Consider the following 25,017-nt stretch of genomic DNA (forward strand, 5'->3'; position numbering starts at 1 on the left):
TGAATTTCTGTTTAGTAGGCTTGAAGTTACAGGCTTAGATTGATGGACGTGGCTATTTATTCCCTAGGACAATATCTCTGCCATTGTCGTCAATGTCACATGGATGAGAAAGCTGTTTTTTTCCATGGGTAAAAATAACTGAGATAAGTAAATTGTAATGAATTCTATTATGCTTATAAAATTAACTTTCTGGTTAGTTGATTTATTGTTATCTATGCTATTGTTATAACTGCAGTATTTTTATTATATATTTTAAAATATATATAAGGATACTATAAAATACTTAAATTAATATCCTATCTTAAATTTCAGCTACTGTCGATCACTCCTCAAATTTCAGTCTTTCAAGAAGCATATTTCTACTTACTCTATGCTAATATTTTCTCCTCTCTTCATTAAATTCACAGTAGACATTATCAAATAGTATTCTTTTATGTGGCTATACCAGAATTGATGTCCTCCTTTCTGTTCTCCTTGCCCCCATTATTTTTTGTGATAGTTAGAATAATGCTTAAAACAGTAAATGATATTTTATGGATATTTCTTTTTTATATCAACTTTATCATTTTCAGTTTCATGATTTCATTATTATGTATTGTTAAAGATGAAAATTCAGATACAGAAAGGAAAAAAGGCAAATAATTTTTTTCTTTTTTAAAAAATTAAATTATTTTACTTTGAGGATAATTACTTTACAATATTGTGATGATTTTTGCCGTACATCAACATAAATCAACCACGGGTACCCATGTGTCCCCCATCCTGAAGCCCCGCCACCTCCCTCCCCACTCTGTCCCTCTGGGTTGTCCCAGAGCACTAGCTTTGGGTGCTCTGCTTCATGCATTGAATTGTACTGATCATCTCTTTTACATATGGTAATGTATATGTTTCGATGCTATTCTCTCAAATCATTGCCTTCTCCCACATAATATAAAAGTCTGTTCTTTATATATGTGTCTCTCTTGCTGTCCTGCATGTAGGATTGTCATTACAGACTTTCTACATCCCATATATATGTGTTAATATAAAGCATTTGTGTTTCTCTTTCTGTCTTACTTCACTCTGTATAACAGGGTCCAGTTTCATCCACCTCATTAAAACTGACTTTAAAAAACACTCATAGATTCACTTCCCACAGAAAAGCATTGACAACTTTTTGGCATATAGATGTCAAAAATTTTTCCTTTTATCTACTGTTTCTTTCTTTCTGTATAAATGTGTGTGTGTGTGTGTGTTAGTATGTAGCTGTTGCCATTTCCTTCTCCAGGTGATCTTCCCAACCCAGGGATGGAACCTGGGTGTCCCACATTGCAGGCAGATTCTTTACAATCTGAGCCACAGGGGACGCCTGTAACCATAGTTACTTATGTTGATTGTATGTGTATAAATAAGAGAAATGTCTTTTTTTTTTTTTACTTCCATGCATTTTGTTACATTTTCCCTTGACACACACAATATCAAATTCACACTAGAAATGGTCAAATAGTATTCCTTTATGTGGCTATACCAGAATTGATGCCCTCCCTTCTGCCAGACTCAGGTTGACTCCAACAGTCTGACCACTCTTCAGGCACTGTTCTAGGCTCTGTGGTTCTGGCTGTGTAGTTTCTCTGCTCATGATGCCTACATTCTGCCTTTAATAGTTCTTACCTCTTCCTCCTGAAGACCTTAGAGGGCTTCTCTCCATCTCCACTTCCCCATTTACTTGTTGTCTAATCTTATCTTGTATTAACCCCTGGTTCATTGTGTTGTTATCATTTTAAATCTTACATAGATTTATCAATATATTTAACAATGACTTTGCTCATTTTTTTAAATGCTGCTTATTTCTAAGTCCAGTTTTTCTTTTAAAGTATATCTTGTAGCTCTTTGCCGAGTGATGCATAGGGAGTTTTCTGATCCCTTGTCTCTTTAGACTTCTTTCTTGATAGTTTAAGTAGAGAATTCAAAATTGAGGATTATTGTCATTTAGAATTTTTAAAATATTATTCCATTATTTGGGGGCCTTTATGGTTGTAAAGTTTTAGGCCAGTCAGATTGTTTTTCCTGCATAAATAATCTGTCTTTGGCAGATTATACAACGTTATTTTTCTTTTTGTGTTTCTGATGTTTTATTTTACTCTTGTGTATTTTGTGTGTGTGTGTGTGTGTGTGTGTGCTTTTTAAACTTGGTTTGCTGAGGACGGAGTGAGCTTTGTGAATCTTTAGTTCTATGTCTGTCTGCAGTTTGGGAAAATTCTCTTCCATTTTTTCTTTGATGCGTTCTTTCTGTGGTCTCTCTTTTCTTTCTCTGTAATTTTATCAGCTGTATGTTGAAACTTCTCATGTGATCCTCCTTGTCTTTTAACCTTTATTTCATATTTTCAAACTTTCCACCTTTTTGTGTGCAATTTCAATGACTTTTGGAATCTGTCTTCCAGTTCACTGTTTCCTCTTGTTTATAATGAAAAAAAAGGAGTCCAAGGCCAGATTACATAGATTCAAACCTCAGCTTTGCCTTTTATTAGTTGTATGACTTTGAGCAGGTTATTTACCCACTCTATGTGCCTCAGTTTCATGATCTGTAAAACAGATAATAATGGCATCACAGTATTGTCAGAGGATTAAATTAGTTAATATCAGTAAAAAAAACTATTTAAAAGTACTTGACGAAATTTAAGTGCTGTGTGTTAGCTTTTGCTGATACAATGAAAATAATGATAGCAATGGCAATGTTGTCTCATGTGATGCATAATTTAAGGAGTTCTTCCCCAGTGATTATCATAAAACTTTTCAAATGTGTGAAAGAGTTGAAAGAATAGTACAGTGATGTACAGGCCTGCTACCTAGGTTCTACAATCAACATTTTGTTTTGGTTTCTTACTTTCATACTGCATTATCTATGCTTTATCCAACCCTTTATTATTCCATCAACATACCTTATATTTACGATTCATTTCAAAGGAAGTTGCAGATGTCAGTCATCTTTACCCCTAAGTCTCTTGGACTGCAAGGAGATCAAACCAGTCAATCCTTAAGGAAATCAGTCCTGAATATTCATTGGAAGGACTGATGCTGAAGCTGAAACTCCAATACTTTGGCCACCTGATGTGAAGAACTGACTCCTTGGAAAAGACCCTGATGGAGGGCGAGATTGAAGGCAGGAGGAGAAGGGGACGTCAGAGGATGAGATGGTTGGATGGCATCACTGATTCTATTGACACAAGTTTGAGTTGGAGATGGACAGGGAAGCCTGGCGTGCTGCAGTCCATGAGGTTGCAGAGTCAGACATGACTGAGCAACTGAACTGAACTGAACCCATTTCATCAGTTTGATTTCAGTTACTATATCTCAGTTTCTCCAAGTCCTTTTTTTACTTCTATAAAAATCAGTTTTTGATGAGTTACATCTTCATTATGGTTTTTATTTTTCTATCTCATTACTAATCTTATTTAGATTATTCTACTGATTGTTTTGAGGCTGGTTTTTAAATTTGAATTTATTTTTTGTACATTCATTTTCTATTAAATTTATCTTTAAATGAAATAATGATGAATATTTTTAATGAGAAAACGTACAATTCACAAAGAAGATAGACATCATAAACCATTCAACACCTAACAACAAAGAAACAAACATCAGTTTGGTTAAATTCAGTCGCTCAGTCATGTCTGACTCTTTGCAACCCCATGGACTGCAGCATGCCAGGCTTCCCTGTCCATCACCAACTTCTAGAGCTTGCTCAAACTCATGTCCACTGAGTGGGTGATGCCATCCAGCCATCTGATCCTCTGACGTCCTCTTCTCCTCCTGCCTTCAATCTTTCCCAGTATCAGGGTGGTTTCAAATGAATCAGCTCTTCACATCAGGTGGCCAAAGTATTGGAGTTTCACCTTCAGCATCAGTCCTTCCTATGAATATTCAGGACTGATCTCCTTTAGGATGGACTGGTTGGATCTTCTTGCAGTTCAAGGGACTCTCAAGAGTCTTCTCCAATGCCACAGTTCAAAAGCATCAATTCTTCGGCGCTCAGCTTTCTTTATAGTCCAACTCTCACATCCGTACATGACAACTGGAAAAACCATAGCCTTGACTAGACAGACCTTTGTTGGCAAAGTAATGTCTCTGCTTTTTAATATGCTGTCTAGGTTGGTCATAACTTTTCTTTCAAGGAGTAAGCGTCTCTTTATTTCATGGCTGCAGTCACCATCTGCAGTGATTTTGGAGCCCAAGAAAATAAAGTCTGCCACTGTTTCCAGTTGCTCCATTTGCCATGAAGTGATGGGACCAGATGCCATGATCTTAGTTTTCTGAATGCTGAGCTTTAAGCCAACTTTTTCACTCTCCACTTTCACTTTCATCAAGAGGCTCCTTAGTTCTTCTTCACTTTCTGCCATAAGGGTGGTGTCATCTGCATATCTGAGGATATTGCTATTTCTCCCGGCAATCTTGATGCCAGCTTGTGCTTCATCCAGCCCAGCGTTTCCGATGATGTACTCTGCATATAAGTTAAATAAGCAGGGTGACAATATTCAGCCTTGACGTACTCCTTTTCCTATTTGGAACCAGTCTGTTGTTCCATGTCCAGTTCTAACTGTTGCTTCTTGACCTGCATACAGATTTCTCAGGAGGCAGGTCAGGTGGTCTGATATTTCTATCTCTTTAAGAAACAGATATCCATAAAGCAAAAAACAGAAGAAATATAAGGGAAAACAAAAATATATATAATCATAGTGAGACATAGTAACATTTCTCTAAGAATATTTTATCAAGTGCAAAAAGGTAAGAATAGGAGTGTCTGGAATTATGTCCTTAATTTAAATATAATAGATTTCTATTTACATTAATCTTATATCCTACACAAATATATTAAAAATTTTGTATCTCATACATTGTTTTTAGATGTCCATAGGGCATTTAGAAAAACTGGGAAAAAGATAAACATTTCTGAATTTCAAAAAGTAGAATTCTTTTTTGTGTGTGTGATTCAGTTATACACGTACACATATATTATTTTTGAACTTGTTTTCCATGATAGGTTTTTACAATATAGTGACTATTGTTCCCTGTGCTATACAATAAATCTTTTGTACATTTATTTTTAAAGGTTATCTAGGTTTTTTGTTTTTTTCTGAAGGAATTCTGTGTGACCTACACTGAGCAGACGTCCCTACATGTTTTTCTCCTTGTTTCTTCCAGGTTTTGAGAGTTCTGGATTAATTTTGTGTTTAATTACTCAGTCTGGGATTTCCCAGTCATAGAGGCAGGGTCAACTTGGATGCCATAGCTTCATGTGGCAGAGGTGTGAAATTTTGATTTCTTTTGGAGAACTTTTTCTTATCAAAAGCCTATCAAGATGTTTCAAGGTTTCTTCTTGCTTCTCTGAGCTAGTAGGTCGAGTTTTTCTAGAACCTTTTACTGGATTGTGTAACACTCTGAGGATCTCAGCTTGACGTCAGCATCTCGATTCCAACTCAGTCCCTTGCTCAGGGAGTGTAAGGGGCAGAGACATAGAAATGTTCTGTGGCCACGTGGGCGATTTAAACTTCAGTGTCTAGGGTTTGAGTCTCCACTCAAACCCTCCTGCAGGCTGCATGACATTAGCCGTGTAACCTCATTCTGCTGCTCTGGCATGGATGTACGTCCTTGGCATTGGGGACTGTCACCTACTCTTCCCCACCCTTTTCCCCTTCTTCCCTTCCCTTCTCTCTTCCCGCTGTCTTATATTTGGCTGTGTACTTTGAATGTGGATGTGTTTTGTTTTATTTAAATGCCCTCTGTGTTAATAAAGGAATTATTCATTCAGTGTAACCCACTATGTTGCAAGATTGCCTATTGTTATTATTACTGCTATTTAATACTGGCTGTCTAGATTGTTTTTATTTTTGGTGCTCATTAATAATAGTGTAATAACCAGACTTGTGTTTACGTACCTGTTGCACATATTTTTCTTCATTTATTCAGGATAAATTTCCAGATGTCAAATTGCTAGCTCAAAGAGCAAAACTTCTTAAGCCTTTGAAATGTCATGCCAAGTTTACCTTCCCAGTATCATTGTGTGAGAATTGTCCATTCCCTCTCCTGTCGTTAGCATTGGGTTGATTCTTTTTATTCTTAGAGCTAAAATTTTTCATAGTCTAATAGCTTTATGTTAGTCAGCTAATTAACAAAGTTTAGTGTTTTTTTCTCCTTTAAAGTAATTTTAAACTTTTACGTTAGATGAGAAGTAGACAGAATGGTTTATGAAGAAAGCACTTACAGGATTAATTATGAAACACTTCTAGCATGAATTGTTTGACAGACTAGCCAACAGATGCCTTCAATATAGCATTTCAGCATTCCACTAACTTGCACACGAGTGAAGCTAACATTTGAATACTGTTAAAGCTGTAGTTTGGTTCATGAGAAGTGTGTGCATCTGAATTGAAACTCCTTTAGTTTCTGCTTTTTAAAAATGGATGTAACGATTTGCTAGAATTTGTTTTTAATTAAAATCTCTCTTGCTAATATTGTGAGCAGCTTGGAAGATGAATTCAGTCCTTTAAAATAGTTTAATTTCAAAACTGAAATCAGAGTTGAATGTAACTGATGATCTACCTGAACAAGTAATTTCTTTCCTTAGTTTTCAATTCCAAGTTGTAGTGAAATTAACTAAGGTAATTATTTTAAACTCACCCCCCTCAACATATTGTAATTGTATATTAGCTGATGTCGGGATTAAAGGCAAAAATACTGAATTTTGAATATATAGCCCTGCCATGTGCCAGACTTTGAAGGTACAACAGGTAAAATTTCTCAGATTTAAGAGTTCCTTGACAAAAGTATTTTGTTTTGTTAGATTTGGGATCTGATAAGAAAGTATTTCCACTCTTCCTTTATTATTGCACTATATGAAAATCATCAAAAAAAGAGAAGCATTTTGGACTTGAAAATATTAATTACTAGTGTACTGGTACGTTGCCTAGGGTACTTTTAATAAGACTCATAGTAAGGAATATAAAGCTTTTCTTATTAACCATTCACCCTTCCTGACCATAAATATTCCGAAATATTATGTGTATAGAAAGAGACTCTCATTCTTCTACTTAAGGTCAGTTTTTAGCCTCATTTTTAATCACTGAGAAATTCTTTTAAAAACAAGTGGATGCTGTGTTGATAGTGTTCCTATTTTGTCCCAACTCTGACTCAAAGAAGAAGACTGTAGCTACCCACTGTGTATTGGACGTAAGTTAATTTTTTTTTTTTTGTCTTTATAGAGAAGTGTGATCTGATAGGCACATGCTTCCTAACATAGCAGGAACCTACCAGATGATGAGTAGAGCACATATTTTCCACTACCCCTCTCATCTGTTAAAAGAAAATCTCTCCACAGACAATTTACTAACCTAGTAGGCTTTTATTCAGTGATTCATCAATCAGGCAGCATTCAATCTGCAGATGGAAAGAAGCTATAGAAGGAGCTATAGAAAATGAAAGATTTTTATAAACCAAAGTGAGCAGGAGCAAGGGAGGAAATTATGCCGAGCATTTACTGACTGGTTAAAGCAGGGTGACTGAGAGTGAGGAGCAAAGGGAGGCCTGAGAGCCCGGCCAGGGAACGTGTGCTGAGCAGGCAGGTGCTGGTGGGTTGATCTAAGCCTGCCTTCTCTGGGAGAGTCCAGTGTGGAAACAGTTAAGTTTTGGGTCGCTGACATGGGACTTCAGCGTGAGCAACTCCGTCTTGGGCCCAGCCTGGCTACTTTAACACATCAAAACTCACATTGAAAGACAAAGTATACAAAATAAAATCATACTGCACCTGGAAATACTAGACCAGATAAGTTGAGGAATGCCTCGAAGTTGACGACAGATGGAATCAAACTGATAGATAACTAAGAGGGACATATGTATACCTGTGGCTGATTCATGTTGATATATGGCAAAGGCCAACACAGTATTGTAAAGCAATTATCCGCCAAAAAAAAAAGAATTTTTTAAAAATAATTTTTTAAAAGCTGTTGCCATGATAAGCCTATTTTATTCCAACGAAATTCCAGAGAAATTACAAACTGAAATTCAATAAAGGGAAAAAGCCTGGGGCTTGTGGTCAGGGATAAGTACTGAATGTCTAAGAGGTAGACAGTTGGAACCAGTCCTGCCTCCTATACATCCTGAGAGATTATCAGTGAGAGTGTTTGTCCCGAGGATAAAGCCCTGAGAAATACTTCATAAACGAAGTGAGACATTTATTGAGTACTTCTGCCATGACTGTGTCTTGACTGTAGATTTGCAGTTGGGCAACTTTTTCTGTGCAGGGTGGAATAGTAAATATTTTAGTCTTTATGGCTTTTTAATCTTTTTCACACCCATTTCTCTCTGCTCTTGTAGTGGGAACGAGGATGTAGACAATTTTTAAATGAATGGAAAAGACTCAGTTCCAGTCAAACATTATTTATAAAAATAGGTGGTGGGCCATATTTGGCTCATTACCTGTAGTTCACCAGTTGTGGTTTTAGAGAAAGAAGCAGAACAGATCCTGAAGTAACTCAGGATCCCCACAATGACAGATGGAGGTAACAGAAAAATGTTACCCGTGTAGCCCTTGAGTCCAGTCTGACCCATTAACTTAAGAGTTGCTTCTTTGAACAGCTCAAACACTGACAAAGATTTGCAGTTCAGAGGAGGAAGCAAACACAACAAAGAGGTAGAGGAAAGAAGCATTCCCCTATAAGAAAGATTCTTAGAAGACAGGACAGCACTACATGTGATTTTATACTAATATATAAGTTGAAAATTAAATGGATGATTTTCTATGAACACTGTTTCTTAGATTGATTCAAAGTGAGGTAGAAAGCTTGAGTAGACCAGTAACCACAGAAATAATGGAAATGGTAATCAAGTTAAAATTTAAAAATATATGTGTGTGTGTGTATATATATATATATATATCTTTTAAATAGAGTACTGTTCCAATGGTTGTCAGACATTTTAAAAACAGATTAATACCGTTATATCAACTGTTCTGGAATATTGAAAAACATGCAAAGGTTTTTTTACTCATTTTATAAAGCTCTAATAAACTTGGGACAGAAAGTTGGCAATGATGAAGTACAAGAGAAAGTTCTGTTGGCCAGTCTCACGAATTAGCACATCTCCTTTTTGGTCTGGGTTTTCCATTTAGCACTGTAGGGAGACAGTCCTTGTGGGTCTCACATTTTATGCATCTTGTGAGCAGAGGGATTAACTGCCTTCATTCTAGACTATCTTGACAAACATGCTTGTATAGCAGACGTTACTGTATGGAATGGTTACAGGATTTGTTTCCAGCAGAAGTCCTTGGTCACGACATGAATGGACTGACTACTCATTTTATTAATGGTACATTTTGTGAGTAGAATGTTTTAATTCTGATGTAGTTTAGTGTATCAAGTTTTTACTTTATGATCAATTATCTTTATGTCACATACAAAAAGTTCTTGCCTTTCTTAATGTCATAAAGATATTTTCCTGTTTTCCTTCTAGGTGCTTTATAGTTCTGGTTTTTCATTTAGATCTGTGATCCATACATCTCTTCTTTTTCCTTTGAATTAACTTTGTGCCTTGGTAAAAAGTCAAATGATTATATATATGGGGACTTATTTCCAGATTCTTCTGTTCCATGGATCTATTTGTCTCTCTATACCACATCTACAGTGTTAATTACTGTAGCCTGGAAATTGTGTTTGTGTACTCTCCAATTGTATTATTTTTTTGTCAAAATTATTTAGGCTTTTCTAAGTTCTTTTCATTTCTTTCTCTCTTTTTGGTGCCTCTGTGTGGCTGTGGGATTTTAGTTTCCTTTGTGTGTGCTCAGTTACTCAGTCCTGTCCAACTCTTTGTGACCCCTTGGCCTGGGATTAAACCCACATCCTTGGCAGTCAAAGTGCAGGGTCCTAACCGATGAACCATCGGGACACTGGATCACCAGGGAATTTCCCATTTTTTTTCATTTCCAAATAAATTTTACTATCAAATTGTTTGTTTTAAAAAGCTTCATTAGTCTTTTAGTCTAATTAAATTTTAACTGGGATGACATTGAATATAAAAATATTGGAAGGATGAATATCTCAGCAATGATGATTTTTAAAATCCAGGAACATGTTATGTCTCTTGATGTGGATCTTTAATACTTCTGAACAATGTTTTCTGAACAATGCTGTGCTGAGTCACTTCAGTTGTGTCTGACTCTAAACATGCTAATTAATTTTAAAATTTTATTTTCTAATATTTGTAGCTGGTATATAGAAATATATTGACATTTGAACATTTATCTTGTGTCTTGAGACTTTTCCAAATTTGTTTACTAGTTTTAGCATGATTTTCTTTTTAATATAGTTTCATAGGCTTTCTATGTGTATGAATATACCATCTATAAATAATGGAAGTTTTACTTCTGCTCTTCCATTCTTTTTTGCCCTTTATTTCCTTTTCTTGAGTTACTGAATTAAGCTAGGACTTTGAGTACAGTGTTGAATAGAAGTAATGAGGACAGACAATCCTGGCCTCTCCCCAGTCTTAGTGAAGAACAGTGTTTTAAGTATAATAGTAGTTCTATATTTTTGTAGCCAGTCTTTCTCAAATAAAGTAAAATACCTCCCATTACATACCAAGACTTTTATCTTGAAGAGATACTGAAGTTTTTCAAATCTTCTAAGATGCTCTCTTGCGGTTTATCTCTTTTGTTCTGTTACTATGGTGAGCTTTTGAGTGCAAAGCCAGCTCCAGTTTTTTACGATGTATTACCACTTATCGATGTGTATGTATTTTTTGCTGGATTCTATTTGCTAATATTTTGTCCAGGAATTCTGCATTTATGTTCATAAGGGACATTTATCTGTAATTTTCTATTATAATATCTTTGCCAGTTTGGGGATCAGGATTATGTTCCTTAAAAGGAATTGAAAAGTATTGTATTCTCATGTATCATTTTGTGACAGACAGTGTATGATAGAAATCTCTGGTGATGCTCTCTGGGCCTGGCATTTGCTTTGTGAAACATCTTTCACTTATACCTTGATTTCTTTCATATACATGCTGTTGTGTAGCTTTTTTGTTTGTTTGTTTTTCTTGTGTCGGCTTTGGGAGCTTGTGTTTTTCAAGGTATTGACCCGTTTTTAATCTCAGTCCAGGTCTGGCAGATTACAGCCGTCTGACCACGTCTGGCCTGGTGTGTAGATGCTTGGCTGCTTTCACCTGGACTGGTCTTGTAAGTGGTGTTGAGGCGGTAGAGCCCATGTAGCCCTCAAAGGCTGAAACCTTTTCTGTCTGGCCCTTTGCTGAAGAAGGTTCATCCACCCAGAGCTAAGTTTTCAGACTTACTGATGTGAGTAGGTCGTCCCTTACCAACATCATCCTTAGCACATCTGGAGGGTCTGGCTTTGCGCCCCTCTTTCATTCCTGGCTGGTAATTTGTGTTTTCTCTCCTTTGTTTGTAATCAGACTTTCTATATGTTTATCGGTCTTATTTAAGTTTTCAAAAAAACTAATCTCTGTTGATTTTCTCTATTGTTTGTTTTGTATTTCACTGATTTCTGTTTTATCTTGATGACTTCCTTGAATCTACTTACTTTGAGTGTAATTTGCTCCTCTTTTTCAAGTATCTTAAGGTGGGAGTTTATTGATTTTTACACCTTTTTCTTTTACTATAAAGCATCTGAAAGGAAACTGAAAACTTGATGAAGGTTATCTATCAGAAACTTAGAGAAAATCATGCTTAATGGTGAAGCATTAGCATCATTGTCGTTCATGTCAGGAACAGGGTAATTATGCTCACTGTCTCCGGCATTCACTGCTCAGTATTGTGCTGGTTTTTGTGATATGATTGAAGGAGAAGTAAGAAACAAATAGTGCGAAGGAGGGTGATGAACGGGGGGTTCCACAGACTTGATAGTGTCAGGAAGTGTGGGACCTGGTTTCTCTGGCAATTTTCTTTGTTCTCAGTAAATGAAAATCCATTTTTTCTGATGTTGCTAAAGTTAAAACATTGGTGGGTTTCAGGATTAGAGATCCTTATAGCTATTGTTAAGAGACACAGAGAGTATCACTTCTGTGTTTGTCCGGCTGGAAGTTTTGAGGGTTCTGGTAGTTGGCTTCCAAAGTACTATCGTTGTTACCTTATAATGTTCACTTCAACTTGCTGAGCTGAGGATTTATAAGCTCCAGATTTTAATGTTTCTGCAGAAGGGCTCTTCCAGCTTCTTTGCCGCTATGACTTGGGTGTGCCTAAATTGAAAAGTCTTCAGTTCCCTTGATGCTGGTAAAATTGCAGTGTTTCTGCTGCTACAAGGAAAGTGTTCCTCCTGTGTTGCCTTATGTATTTGTTGTTGTTAAGCCTCTCAGTCGTGTCCAACTCTTTGCGACCCCATGGACTGCAGCACGCCAGGTTTCCCTGTCTTTTCACCATCTCCTGGAGTTTTCGCAAACTCATGTCCATTGAGTCGATGATGCCACCAGGGAAGTCTCGCATAACATTGACAAGCTGTATTTTTAATCACCTGTCACTTGGCTGAACTTTTGTAAAAAAAAAAAAAAAAAAAAGGAGGGATCAATAATAGATCACAGAAAGGCTCAGACAAGACAGTGCTTGTGAAAGGACTTGAAATTATAAATTTTCTTAAGAGACATAAACTATTATTTCTGTTGTTATAATCAACTCTTTTTAACCAAATTCTGGTACTGGTGTAAGATTTGGGACTCTACAGACCGGGTATCTTGGCCAAGATGGGAAAATATCCAATGCTGAAGTACCACTTTTCTAACAATCATGTGATAAATTTTGCTGAGAAAGATACATGTGTGTAGACTCTTACTCTTCCTTCACTCGTTTACTCAGCAAACATGCATTGAGCACCTCCTTTTCACCACCTATTCCCCAGTGGCCCTGGGGACAGAGCTCTCAACTAGACAGGCACAGACCTTGCCCTTGTGGAACCTAGAGGCGGGGTATGATGAACACTGAATGTGGCAGGCATGAACTAATAATCACCTCTGTTTTTGTTACCATGTAACTACATTTTTTGGATGTAGAATATGAAAAGTAGATTAATGGTATAAGACTGGATGTCTCAAGGACATGTTTTTATTCCTTTGAACTAACTATTCATTGTGTTTGATTTTAAGTCTCTCCAGAATGCTTTTTGCATAACCACTGCTTTTCCAACTTGAAAGTGGTGGGTGGATTGGTCTTGTGGAGGCTGGTACAAGGAGTCTTTGCGATGTGATCAATAAGAACTCAGACTCTGAAGTCAGACTGTCTGGATTTGAATTTCTCCCTCTGCCCCGTTTGGCAGTTGTGGTTAATATGCCCATGAGTCAGCTGTCTTTTACCTGCAAAATGAGAATAATAAGAGTGTTGCGAAGATTAAATGAGATAATACAGACAATAGCCCTCCTTAGTGCCTGGTGCATCGTGCACTGATTTACTGTGAATTGTGCGTGCTGTGGTTATTGTTTTCCTGCCTGCCTTCTCTATGCATGCTGTACCTATAGAACCTTCTGCCCTTTAGCTGCTCAGCAGTCTCAGGGCAGTCTGCACTATTTGGTGCTTTCTGGAATGTGGTGATAGTACTAAAGGGAATCTGTTTTTGATAGTAAAGGTTTGAGAGCTTCTAGTGATGTGATATATTCACTTGCAACCAATTCCTTTAGGATCTAATAGTTTGTCATTGACTGTCCTTTGCAGAGCTGTAAAGGAAAGGGGATGGTATTGTGTTGTAATATGCTACCCTGGAATAAGGCAGATTTTTGTTGCTGTTGTTAATAAGCCTTGAGTAAGACCAGAATGTTTTATGCAAATAAGCATGCTAACAAAATGACCACCTAAGAGAGTATCCATCAAACCTTTCTGACCATGATTAACATTAAGAAGTAGTTTATATCAGATCTGATTTACACACATCTGTATACACTCCAGCGTGAAACTGAAATAACTTTCATAAAGCAATTCATGTTCTTACTACTATAATGCAGCATCCTTATTTCTTTATATTCCATGTGATTCCATTCCAATTCTTTCCATTCTAGGAAGAGAGACCAGTAGTTTGAAATATATTGATCTCAGAAATTGTTGGACCAGACAACTCTTATTTAGGCAAAAATAGGGATATGAATGTGGCTTCCATGATGACTCAGATGGTAAGAAGTCTGCCTGCAGTGCAGGAGACCCGGGTTCAATCCCTGGGTGGGGAAGATCCCCTGGGGAAGAAAATGGCACCCACTGCAGTGTTCTTGCCTGGGAAATCCCATGGACAGAGGAGCCTGGTGGCCTGCAGTCCATGGGGTCACAAAGAATCAGACATGACTGAGTGACTAAACCACCGCCACCAGGGATATGAAAGTGAAAAGTGAAAGTCGCTCAGTCATGTCCAACTGTGTGGGACCCCGTGGACTATGCAGTCCATGGAATTCTCCAGGCCAGAATACTGGAGTGGTAGCTGTTCCTTTCTCCAAGGGATCTTCCCAACCCGGGAATCCAAACCAGGTCTCCCACATCGCAGGCAGATCCTTTACTAGCTGAGCCACCAGGGAAGCCAAGAATTCTGGAGTGGGCAGCCTATTCCTTCTCCAGCGGATCTTCCCAACCCAGAAATCAAACCAGAGTCTCCTACATTGCAGGCAGATTCTTTACCAGCTGAGCTACCAGGGAAGCACCAGGGATATGAAAAAGATTTAAGTGCAGCAGTCTTCAGCCATACATTAGAAAGCTTTTCTCAGTAATCATCCTATATTCCATGCAAAAACACACAAAACAGAAAACCAACCAATCAAAAAAAGCACTTCATATTTAATTCTTACTATACTTTGACAGAAGCTAGCTCAATGTGACCTTTTAAAATTTTATAGTCATTTCTATTCCACCGAAGTTATAGACTAGATCATGGTTATGTGGATAGGTCACTGCAACCAGGAAACTTTGCTTCTTTGTCTGGCTTTGTCATTACCTGCAGGTTGACCTGTCTTCTTGGAGTCTTAGCTCAGGAGGTAGGGGGCAGGGGGCAGTAATAATATTTATTCTGTATTAGTTAATTAATTAAATCCCTTCCTCCCACTCCACTCCTACCCCAATAGTTGTTTGAGGGCCAGCTAGGACAATGTATTTGAAATAGTTTACAAAACTAAAGGGCTTTTTACAATTATAAAGACTGTTGGGCTATAAAATTCTATATTTGTAATTCTTACCTCCTTTAAAAAAATTCCTTCTAGATTTCTCAGTTGAATACACTGATTGCACTTCTGCTGGGAGAACTTCTACCTGGAGACAGGCAGAAGATCATGACAATTTGTACCATAGATGTCCATGCCAGAGATGTGGTGGCAAAACTTATTTCTCAGAAGGCAAGTTGTGGAGATTTCATGTATTTTTTGGTCTTTACTAAAAGTGGTGTTTTTGTCAAAAATATTTCTGAGAAAGCAATTTTTTTTAAGTTGGTATTTTTGATTAGTCCAAAGAAATTGGTTGTACTTACTTTGGATACATTTCATATGGGTTAACAAATATATTATCCTTAAAAGAGTTACCCCAAGTGATATCCCCATGGATTTGGCGACGTAAGCCTCCTCTAATTCAGATCATCCAAAAATTAAGCCAGGATGTGGGAACCACAAGAAGTCATGTGTTCATTTCCGTGTTTTGTGGCTTCTTTACACATAGGCATCTTGGCCCCTTGGCCTGTGGTAACCACCTCGGTGGCTTATCCCGCCAATAGCAGTAAGATTGTGGGCACCTCAATCATCTCTGTGTGCCTTTGATTATTTTCTTTTTGAAGAAAGAGAAATGTTGGCCACCCCTTGTCTTTTCCATTCCAAGCTAAATTACTTTTTTTTTTTTTAAAGAAGTTACTTTCTATTCCTTTCAATGCATTGTTTACCTTCTTTCCTTATCTCTTTAAAAAGTTCATGTATCTCTTTGATGCCCCCAGGGCTTAATGTAGAAGGAGAATTACTCATCCTTTTTTCAAAATATACTCCTCCTTAAAATGTCAGAAATACGATCGTCTAGTGAACAAAACTGACGTACCATGCCCATAAAACTACTTTTTCCAAATCTCTCTTTTTTTTTTTAAGGGTGGTAATTACCTTCATGGTTTGAGGGTATGCTTATATTGTGACATATTTTCTGTTGTTTTTCTAGTTCCTTCTCAATTTATTAAAATCAAAATGAATTTTAATTCTCTCCATAAAGTGCAGGCAAATGCTTCCTCGTGTGCAAACATAAGAAGAAACACTTCTTGGTCCAGGTTCAGGACACCTACTGAATAATGTTGTTTAAATCCTAATCTAAAACTTATCCTTGCAAAATACTCTTACCATGTGTTCACATTTTGATGATGAGCCATTGATAACTACTCTTTGAATATGACCTTGCATATTTTATCATTTTTTTATCAGTGATGGTTTGCTTGCAGCAGGAGAAGTTTTAGTTTAAAATACGTTCTTTATTTTGTACTTAAAGAGATAAAGACTTTGTCTAATTCCTGCTCCTTTGGTATGCATAAGTATGCAATGATGAGACTCAGGAAGATATCAGACAATGAGCAGATATTAATTTTGGTAACTTCAAGTGATTCCTAGGAAATCCTTGGGTCACATTGGATCTTGAAAGAGATTGGAATTATTTTTCAAACTGGGAAAGAATGAATAGAATTGAGTAAAATAAGAAATAATGGCAATGAAAAAATACTGTTGTTTGGCCTAGTGAAAAATGGAGTGGAAATCTCTAATAAAAGCAAAACAATCTTAGAATGGACTTGGTTGAAAGTATAGTTTGTTTATACCTCTGACATGCTGAAATAATGGATTATGTGCTTTTTCCATCTGATTTCACTGATATGAATATAAAGTCACAAAAGTGATCCAATCCCCTAGGGTTATTCAGTAAAGGGGAAGAAGCATTGCATCAAGAAACTGATGTCGTTTTACAGTATAGCCTTCTTAAAATGAAGACTTTTATTACACACATATTTCTGATTAAGTATTCAACCATTTACGTGCAATTGCAATTTGCAGTAGCATGCAAGAGATTTCCCTTTTGTGAGATTTTTTAGGAGTAAAATGTGACTCAGTAGAGTTAATTGATAGGTTACATTTGTGGCCTTAAACCTCTAAGTGTTTGTATGTAGTGATCACATGATGTTTTCAGGTCGTCACCCCCCAGGCTTTTGCTTGGCTCTCTCAGCTCCGTCACCGGTGGGAAGACACCCAGAAACACTGTCTTGTAAATATCTGTGATGCCCAGTTCCAGTACTTCTATGAATATTTAGGAAACAGCCCTCGACTTGTGATCACACCTCTAACTGACAGGTAACAATGATAAGCTGGAGTCGGATGGGAAAAGCCAAGTCAAAAGAAGTCCCCTAGCATGGGTAAAGGCATCTCAAAATAATTATTTTCAGATGGCTGAAAAATAAAGGCTTGCAGGAAAATGTGGAACAAATAGGGAAACTCTATGAAAGCAGTATGGAAATGCATTAATTGAGTGACACAGTGTATGTTGGTGTTAGAGACAAGGAAGAGAACCAGATTAGAAAAGCATAATGACAGGTGCTATGTGGTAGAAACATCATGAAATCATGGGCCATTAATATGGCTCAAGGCAGCGTCTTTGATCTCAGAGCCTATTCATTCTGGTTATTTATGGCTGACACCCTGATATCAGGATTTCTAACCATTTCTCCCACTGCATCCTTTTGCTGAAAGTGTTAAAAGAAGAATTGCCTATGATAAATTCATTTCTGAATTTGCATATAGTGAAGGAAGAAAAGAGGGAGAACAGGAATGGTTCAGCAGATACAGGACTTCTGAAGCACCGTGCTGAGGACGCTCCCAGGATCAAGCAGGCAGGATTGCTGCTCTTACAAGGCACACTCTCTAGGGGAGTGTGGCTTGTGAGTGCCTGCGAACAGAGAGGAATGGTAAACACATTAACAGGGCTGAGTTAGGGGGTAATACTTTTGGAGTCGTGTTGTTCACTCGCTAAGTTGTGTCTAACTCCTTGTGACCCCGTGGACTGCAGCATGCCAGGCCTCCCTGTCCCTCACCATCTCCCAGAGTTCACCCAAGTTCATGTCCATTGAATCAGTGATGCCATCCAACCATCCCATCCTCTGTTGTTCTTTTCTCCTTTTGCCCTCAATCCTTCCCAGCATCAGGGTCTTTTCAGATGAGTCGGCTGTTCATATGCCATGACAAAAATAATACAGGCTGATATGTTAGAAAGTGTCTTGAAGGGAGAGCCTGCTATAGATTATGAGAGGACAGGGGAGCCAAGACTCAAATGTTAACAGGGAACCAGCAAGACAAACATCCTGGGCCAGACAGTTACAGATAAAGACAAGTACACAGTTTCTAAGATGGAAAGGAGCTTGGCTGCTTCAAGGGATAGATACAGAGCCCAGTGTGGCTCAAGAGTGTCAAAGGAGCAAGGGGTTCTTAAAAGTTCATTGCCACTTGACTCCAAGGTAATAGAGACACACAGTCAGAATGTTGGAGAGATAAGGATATGTCACACTGACCTGAAATTCTTTGTTAGTATTCCAACCTCTGCTGAACTATTGATGGGAGAAAGCATATTTAGTCTTTGGCATTAATGAAAGAGAAATCAGACCTCGAGATCATACTAATGTTCCCAATTACCCAGTTATCACCATGCCACATAAGCTACCTGGGAATGAAAGTGCAAACAGCTTCAGGTCTGTCTATCAGGCTGGGGTGGTAATGGTGGCCCTGGGAGATTGGTGGAATTCCCTTATTAGCTTTGGGATTGTTCTTAAACGTATTAATCTACTTGTGACTGTGTCATTGATAAATCATAAGGCTTCTGTAATTGTTTCTCTAATTCAGTTCTCTTTAACTTGCCTCTAAAGTCAGTGTTCACTATCTAGTTAATTTATGTACTGCTTTCAGTGTGAGAAATTAAAATTTGTAGCCTGACAAAATCACTTGTATCATCAAAACTGCAAATGCCTAGAATAAGCTGTATCCGTGCCATTGTAAATAGAGAAGGATACAGGATACAGGACAAAAGGGAAGAGGCGTTTTAAAGTCTGTCAATAGTGAGGACCAGTAGCATATTAACTTTCCAATTTGAAAATCACTATGAGGTTTATTTGGAAGTAAAAAGGAAGATTAATATTCCTTTTATAGAGTGAATAGGGCTTATAAGATGTTCACATTATGTACATTTCTCTCCCATTTCATTCCCGGGATTATTTATTAATAGTTTACATTAACACAATGATACCTTGCAAATACTCCCATTATGTCCTGTTTGGTGTTGACCTTCCCTTGGTGCGGTAGGCCGGAAGAATATCGTCTCCTTCTCCCCTGTGTGGGCGGGTTTAGAGACCCAGGTCACCCAGTTTGTAACTGAGAGACTTGGGCTGGGACACAGGTGGACTGTTTCCTGGGGTGCAGGCTAAGCTGCTGTTACAGAAAGACCCGGAATACAAGGGCTTCAATAGCATGGAAGCTGGGGTCTCAGTTGGGTGACATTCCCGAGGAGGGTGGTTCAACAGTATTGGCTTCCTGGTGGCCAACATGCTACACGTGGCTTGAACACTTGTTTCATTTCGTGGAAAAGGGGAAAAACATCTCAAAGGAGGCATCCTAGGGTGTGCATGCTCATTTCGGTGCATATCACACTGGTTGGAGCTTGGTCACCTGGCTGCTTCTGGCTGGCAGGCAGGGAGAAAATGTAGTCTGTAGCATATAGGTGGTCGTAGGTCCAGTGGAACTTGGTACCACAGGAAAAGAGTGCTAGGGCATAGTCTGCACTAGAAAAAGTGCTCTAATTCCTAGGCCAGGGATCTTTCAACTCCATATTCATTGTAAGATGCCCTGAAATGTGATGGCTGTAAAATATAGGAACTCTTGCAATTTCCATAAGTAATTACTTCAGTTTGCATAGTACTTTGAATTTTTTAAAGCATTCATCTTTGGCTTTCTTAGCCATCCATTGCTTTCACCAGTTGGCCACCTCATTGAGTTGGCTTTCTTAATATAACCCTATAATAAACCTCATTTTATGGAGGAAAAAACTGAGGCAGGTTGATGTCATAAATGCAATTTAAGGTTAACATTTGATGAATGGCGGAGCAGACACTGGTCCTGGGTACCCCCACTAGACCCACTGTCTATACTAAAACAAAGATAATTCATGAATCTGCAGAAACCCCGTGTTAGGTCCTGGCCAGGTATTAGTGTTCCTTCTTTTACAAGTGTTAAATTCTGTCTTAGCATATTTTTCCTTAGGCTAAGGACTCTGAATCTTTCCTGCAAAAATAAGTATTATCATAGTCTAAACACACGTAACAACACATTTGAAATGAATTCCTGAATATGTTTTAATGTGATAAATTGTCTTTGTCATATTTGCTTTGTGCAGTGAAATAGGTACATATTATCTGCATACTTTGTATTTATATATATTTGTACATCTCATCTCTTAATGTATTTATTAAAATGAAGTGTTTAATTCTTCATCATCCAAGATTCCTATTTTTCTTTTATAAACAATATTTTGAAATGTTGTCTGCCATATTAATAGTATGTTTGCCTAGAAATATCAGAAATTCAAGAGCATTACAAATTAAGTGTCATTTGTATTCAGATACACAGCTCTTTGGAAATGAGATAAAGCAATGTCTTTTTCTCTATTATTTTTAAACAGCCAACCTGAAATTAAATTTGATAAAATATTATTGACTCTTACCATGAACAAAATCAGAGGTATTATCAACATTTTGTATTACAGCTACATTCTGGACCATAGCTTCTTAAACTTAAAAAAATATTGCATTGTCCTTCACTTTTTCTAGGAATCTCATATAAAATTGTAATACTTGTGTTTTCTTTTGCTTAAAGGTGTTACATTACTTTAACTCAGTCCCTTCATCTCACCATGAGTGGGGCTCCAGCTGGCCCGGCTGGTACAGGGAAAACAGAAACCACCAAAGATCTTGGCCGCGCCCTTGGCATGATGGTTTATGTATTTAACTGTTCGGAGCAAATGGACTACAAAGTAAGTTATAAAATGATACAGCCTCGTAGTAGTATTCCTCATCTGGAATGATTCAAACTAATACCTTAAAACTCTTTTCTGTTAATAAATTCTTAATGCCTCACTCCATCATTTAGTCCATAGGAAATATCTATAAGGGGTTGGTGCAGACAGGAGCCTGGGGCTGCTTTGATGAGTTCAATCGAATCTCCGTGGAAGTTCTGTCAGTGGTGTCCGTGCAAGTGAAAACGATACACGATGCCCTCAGAAACAGGAAGCAGAGGTGAGCGGCATGTGGCTTCTTCCTGTTGGTCCAAGTAGAAAGAGCTCCATGCAGCAATGGAGGAAACCTCACCTCCACAGTCTCTGACTGCCTCTCCCTGTCCCATGAGATGGATAGAATGAGAGTGACTGATTAATTGTGAAGAATTATTTTGAATAACCCCCCATGTCTTTGCAGTGGTGTTTGAGCATTGAATACAAGAAAGGTGTATCACATTACTTTAATTACTTAAAGAATAAACACTTTCTGCAACACTGAATCCCATTATCAATTCTCAGTCCTGATCTTACTTGACCTTGTGGCAGCATTTGACACCATCTTTCCCTTCTACATGATACACTTTCTTCACATAGGTTCCAAGATCCCACATCCTCCCAGTTTTCCCTCATCCTCAGGGCTGCTCATTTGCTGATTTCTTCTTGACTATAAAATGAGGGGAAGCCTAGTATCCAACTCATAGATTATCATGAGAATTAAATGCAGAGCATTTGGGCAAGTGCCTGACACACAGCACCATGTCAGTGTTATTGTTCAGTTGCTAAGTCATGTCCAACTATTTGTGACCCCATGGACTGCAACACGCCAGCCTTCCCTGTCCTTCACTATCTCCCAGAGTTTGCTCAAACTCATGTCCATCAAGTTGGTGGTGCCATCCAGTCATCTCATCCTCTATCGCCCCCTTCTCTGCCTACCTGCAGTCTTTCTTTGCATCAGGTGGCCAAAGTATTGGAGCTTCAGCATCAGTCCTTCCAATCATTATTCAGGGTTGATTTTCCTTTAGGATTGACATTCCTTTAGGATGTCACAATCTTTGGGTCTCTTCTTTTTTCTATCTCTATTCATTCCTTGATCATTTCATATTGTCTCATGGCGTTCAATGCCATGTCGATGGTGCTGGCTACTGGCTGCCCAGATCTCCTTTCTCTGATATCTAGACTTACATAGACAATGTCAGTGATTGTCTTGGGGCATCTTAGGACTCAATTTGAAGTCTCATTGGCCTGTCATATTTAATAGATCCAAAGTCAAAATCTTGGTCCTTGCACTAACACCTGCATTATTAGTCATCTTGTCCCAGTAGAATACACCCTCACATTCTTCCAGTTATTTGGGTCAAATAGATCTAGAACCTAATCACTTCATAACTTGATGCCACACTCTGAGAGACAGAACATGAGTGGTACTTAGGGTTTGATGGATTCGTTTGGGAAATCAGTATTGCAGTACCCAATTGTGGTTTTCTTCGTACCATTTTTTGTATAAATTGCCATCTCATGTATCTGGCCTACCCTTTGATGCCCATTTTTAGGGTATTTTGCTCAGCTAGCTTTTATCCGTAAAAATGTCAGTCTCCCATCAGGGAAGGATCATCCAGTCCCTTGAAACTGTGAAGCAACTACAGAAGTTTCCAGTTATTTTAGATACATCTGAATATTTCTACCTTCTAGGAAAATTCTCAGTCCTCCTGCCACATGGCTCTGGGAAAACAGTTTCCTGTGACCAGGTGTCTACTGCCTTACATGCCCCTGATCTAATGATATGCTACAGAAGTGAGGTTATTCCCCTGTGATTTCCAGACATCAGATTTAGCGTTTAGTCAAAATCTCCTTATTCAATGTAACCCAGATGCCTTTGAGGCCACCCTTTCTTACAGAGAGTGAGATAACTGACCAATGTAAGGACTTGTGAGAATTCCCAACCAGGGTCTCCTCCATCTCTATGTGCATACATGTGAGCTGGTCATCCTCATGCTGGCCCATGTACAGACTGCTAGGTTCCTTCATGATTTCCTGAGTTTTATGACATTCTCTTTCTGTTTGAGGATTTGAGAGATGAGACCATGCCTAGCCACAAAGCCTTCCAGCATCTTGCTGTCTCCCCCGACCCCGAGGTCCCCGCCCTCGACTCGTGGCTGTCCCTGCTCTGAGTGATGGCAGAGTGCTCAGCCACCCCCCTGTCCTGCTTCCATAGCTGCCTGCCCGTCTGCCTTCCCCAGCCCAGCCCTCTGGGAATGAAGATTTCTCCATTTGTACCTTGACTATATACAGTCCACCTCCTCGTCATTGTCTAGCATCTAAGACACAGTCCTAAAATTGGCATTCTCTTATCCCTCTTGTATTTGATGATGGAGGCCCAGGTCCTTCACCACTTCAGCCCTGCAGTTTCTCAGCAAGAGAAAGCCTTATATGTGTTTCGTTTGCTGCTATTGTTTTTCAGTCGCCCAGTCGTGTCTGACTGGTTCCAACCCCATGGACTGCAGTACGGCAGACCTCCCTGTCCCTCACCATCTCCCGAAGTTTGCCCAAGTTCATGTCCACTGCACTGGTGATGCCATCCAGCCATCTCATCCTCTGTGGCCCTCTTCCCCTTCTGCCCTCAATCTTTCCCAGCATCAGGAACTTTTCCAATGAGTCAGCTGCTCGCATCAGGTGACCAAAATACTGGAGCTTCAGCATCAGTCCTTCCAATAAGTATTCAGGGTTGATTTCCCTTTAGATTGACTGGTTGGATCTCCTTGCTGTCCAAGGGACTTTGAGAAGTCTTCTCAAGCACCACAGTTCAAGGGCATCAAGTTTTGGTGTTCTGCCTTCTTTGTGGTCCAGCTTTTCACAGCCGTACGTGACCACCGGGAAGACCATAGCCTTGACTAAACAGACTGTTGGTCCGTTTCAGTAATGTCTCTGCTTTTCAACATGCTGTCTAGGTTTATCATAGCTTTTCTGCCAAGAGGCAGTCGTTCTGATTTCATGGCTGCAGTCACCATCCTCAGTGATTTTAGAGCCCAGGAAGAGGAAATCTGTCACTACTTCACCTTTTCCCCTTATATTTGCCATGAAGTAATGGGGCCAGATGCCATTAGCTTAGTTTTTTTTTTTTTAATATTTAGTTTTAAGCCAGCTCTTTCACTCTCCTGCTTCAACCTCATGAAGAGGCTCTTTAGTTCCTCTTCACTTTCTGCCATCAGAGTGGTATCATCCACATATCTGAGGTTGTTGCGGTTTCTGTTCATGATGTTCTCACAGCACGTATACTGGAGTGGTTTGCCATTCCCTCCTCCAGTGGAACTCTCCACTATGACCTGTCCTTCTTGGGTGGCTCTACATGGCATGGCTCATAGCTTCACTGAGCTACACAAGCCCCTTTGCCACAAGACAGTGCTCCATGAAGGGGGTGTTTCGTTTACCCCCATGGGAAAGTTTTTCCCATCAGCTTGTCCTTCCATTTGGTTCCTACAGGCCTTTATGCTCCATCTCCCTGGCCTTCAACAGCCCAATGGTCCTGTTAAAGCTTTCTGAACATAGCCATAGTCGTAACTAACATCTGTTGAGTATTTACCACGCTCCAGGCACTGTACAGTCTCCCCTAGTGGCTCAGTGGTCAAGAATCCGCCTGCCAATGCAGGAGACATGGGTTTGATCCCTGCATCGGGAGGATCCCCTGGAGGAGGAAATGCCAACCTACTCCAGCATCGTTGCCTGAGAAGTCCCATGGACAGAGGAGCCTGGCAGGCTACAGTCCATGAAGTCGCCAAGAGTTGGACATGACTGAGCGGATAAGCAGGCACACACATAAATGCAGACACTATACTCTTCGCCATCTATATACATAATCTCTTTTAATCATCATATAATCCAATAATACTATTTTTATCTTCCCCGCCTTTTGTATTGGATGCGGGAATGGAATATGCCTAAAGTGTTATATCTGGTCTCTGAATGCTTCCAGTCTGGCCCCAGAGCTA

At 38.9% G+C, this 25,017-nt stretch overlaps 1 protein-coding gene across 1 annotated transcript in view; it reads left to right on the forward strand.

Annotated features, from left to right (window-relative positions):
- DNAH11 (dynein axonemal heavy chain 11) overlaps positions 1-25,017 on the forward strand; it is a 385,020-nt gene that overhangs the window by 142,869 nt on the left and 217,134 nt on the right. The window contains exons 31-34 of the mRNA XM_043462325.1: positions 15,199-15,330; positions 17,135-17,295; positions 20,857-21,013; positions 21,130-21,275. Coding sequence (XP_043318260.1) covers positions 15,199-15,330; positions 17,135-17,295; positions 20,857-21,013; positions 21,130-21,275 — 596 coding nt within the window. The remainder of the gene's footprint in view (positions 1-15,198; positions 15,331-17,134; positions 17,296-20,856; positions 21,014-21,129; positions 21,276-25,017) is intronic.

This window comes from Cervus canadensis, chromosome 3 (genome assembly GCF_019320065.1).
Source record: "Cervus canadensis isolate Bull #8, Minnesota chromosome 3, ASM1932006v1, whole genome shotgun sequence".
In the NCBI taxonomy this organism is placed as follows: domain Eukaryota; kingdom Metazoa; phylum Chordata; class Mammalia; order Artiodactyla; family Cervidae; genus Cervus; species Cervus canadensis.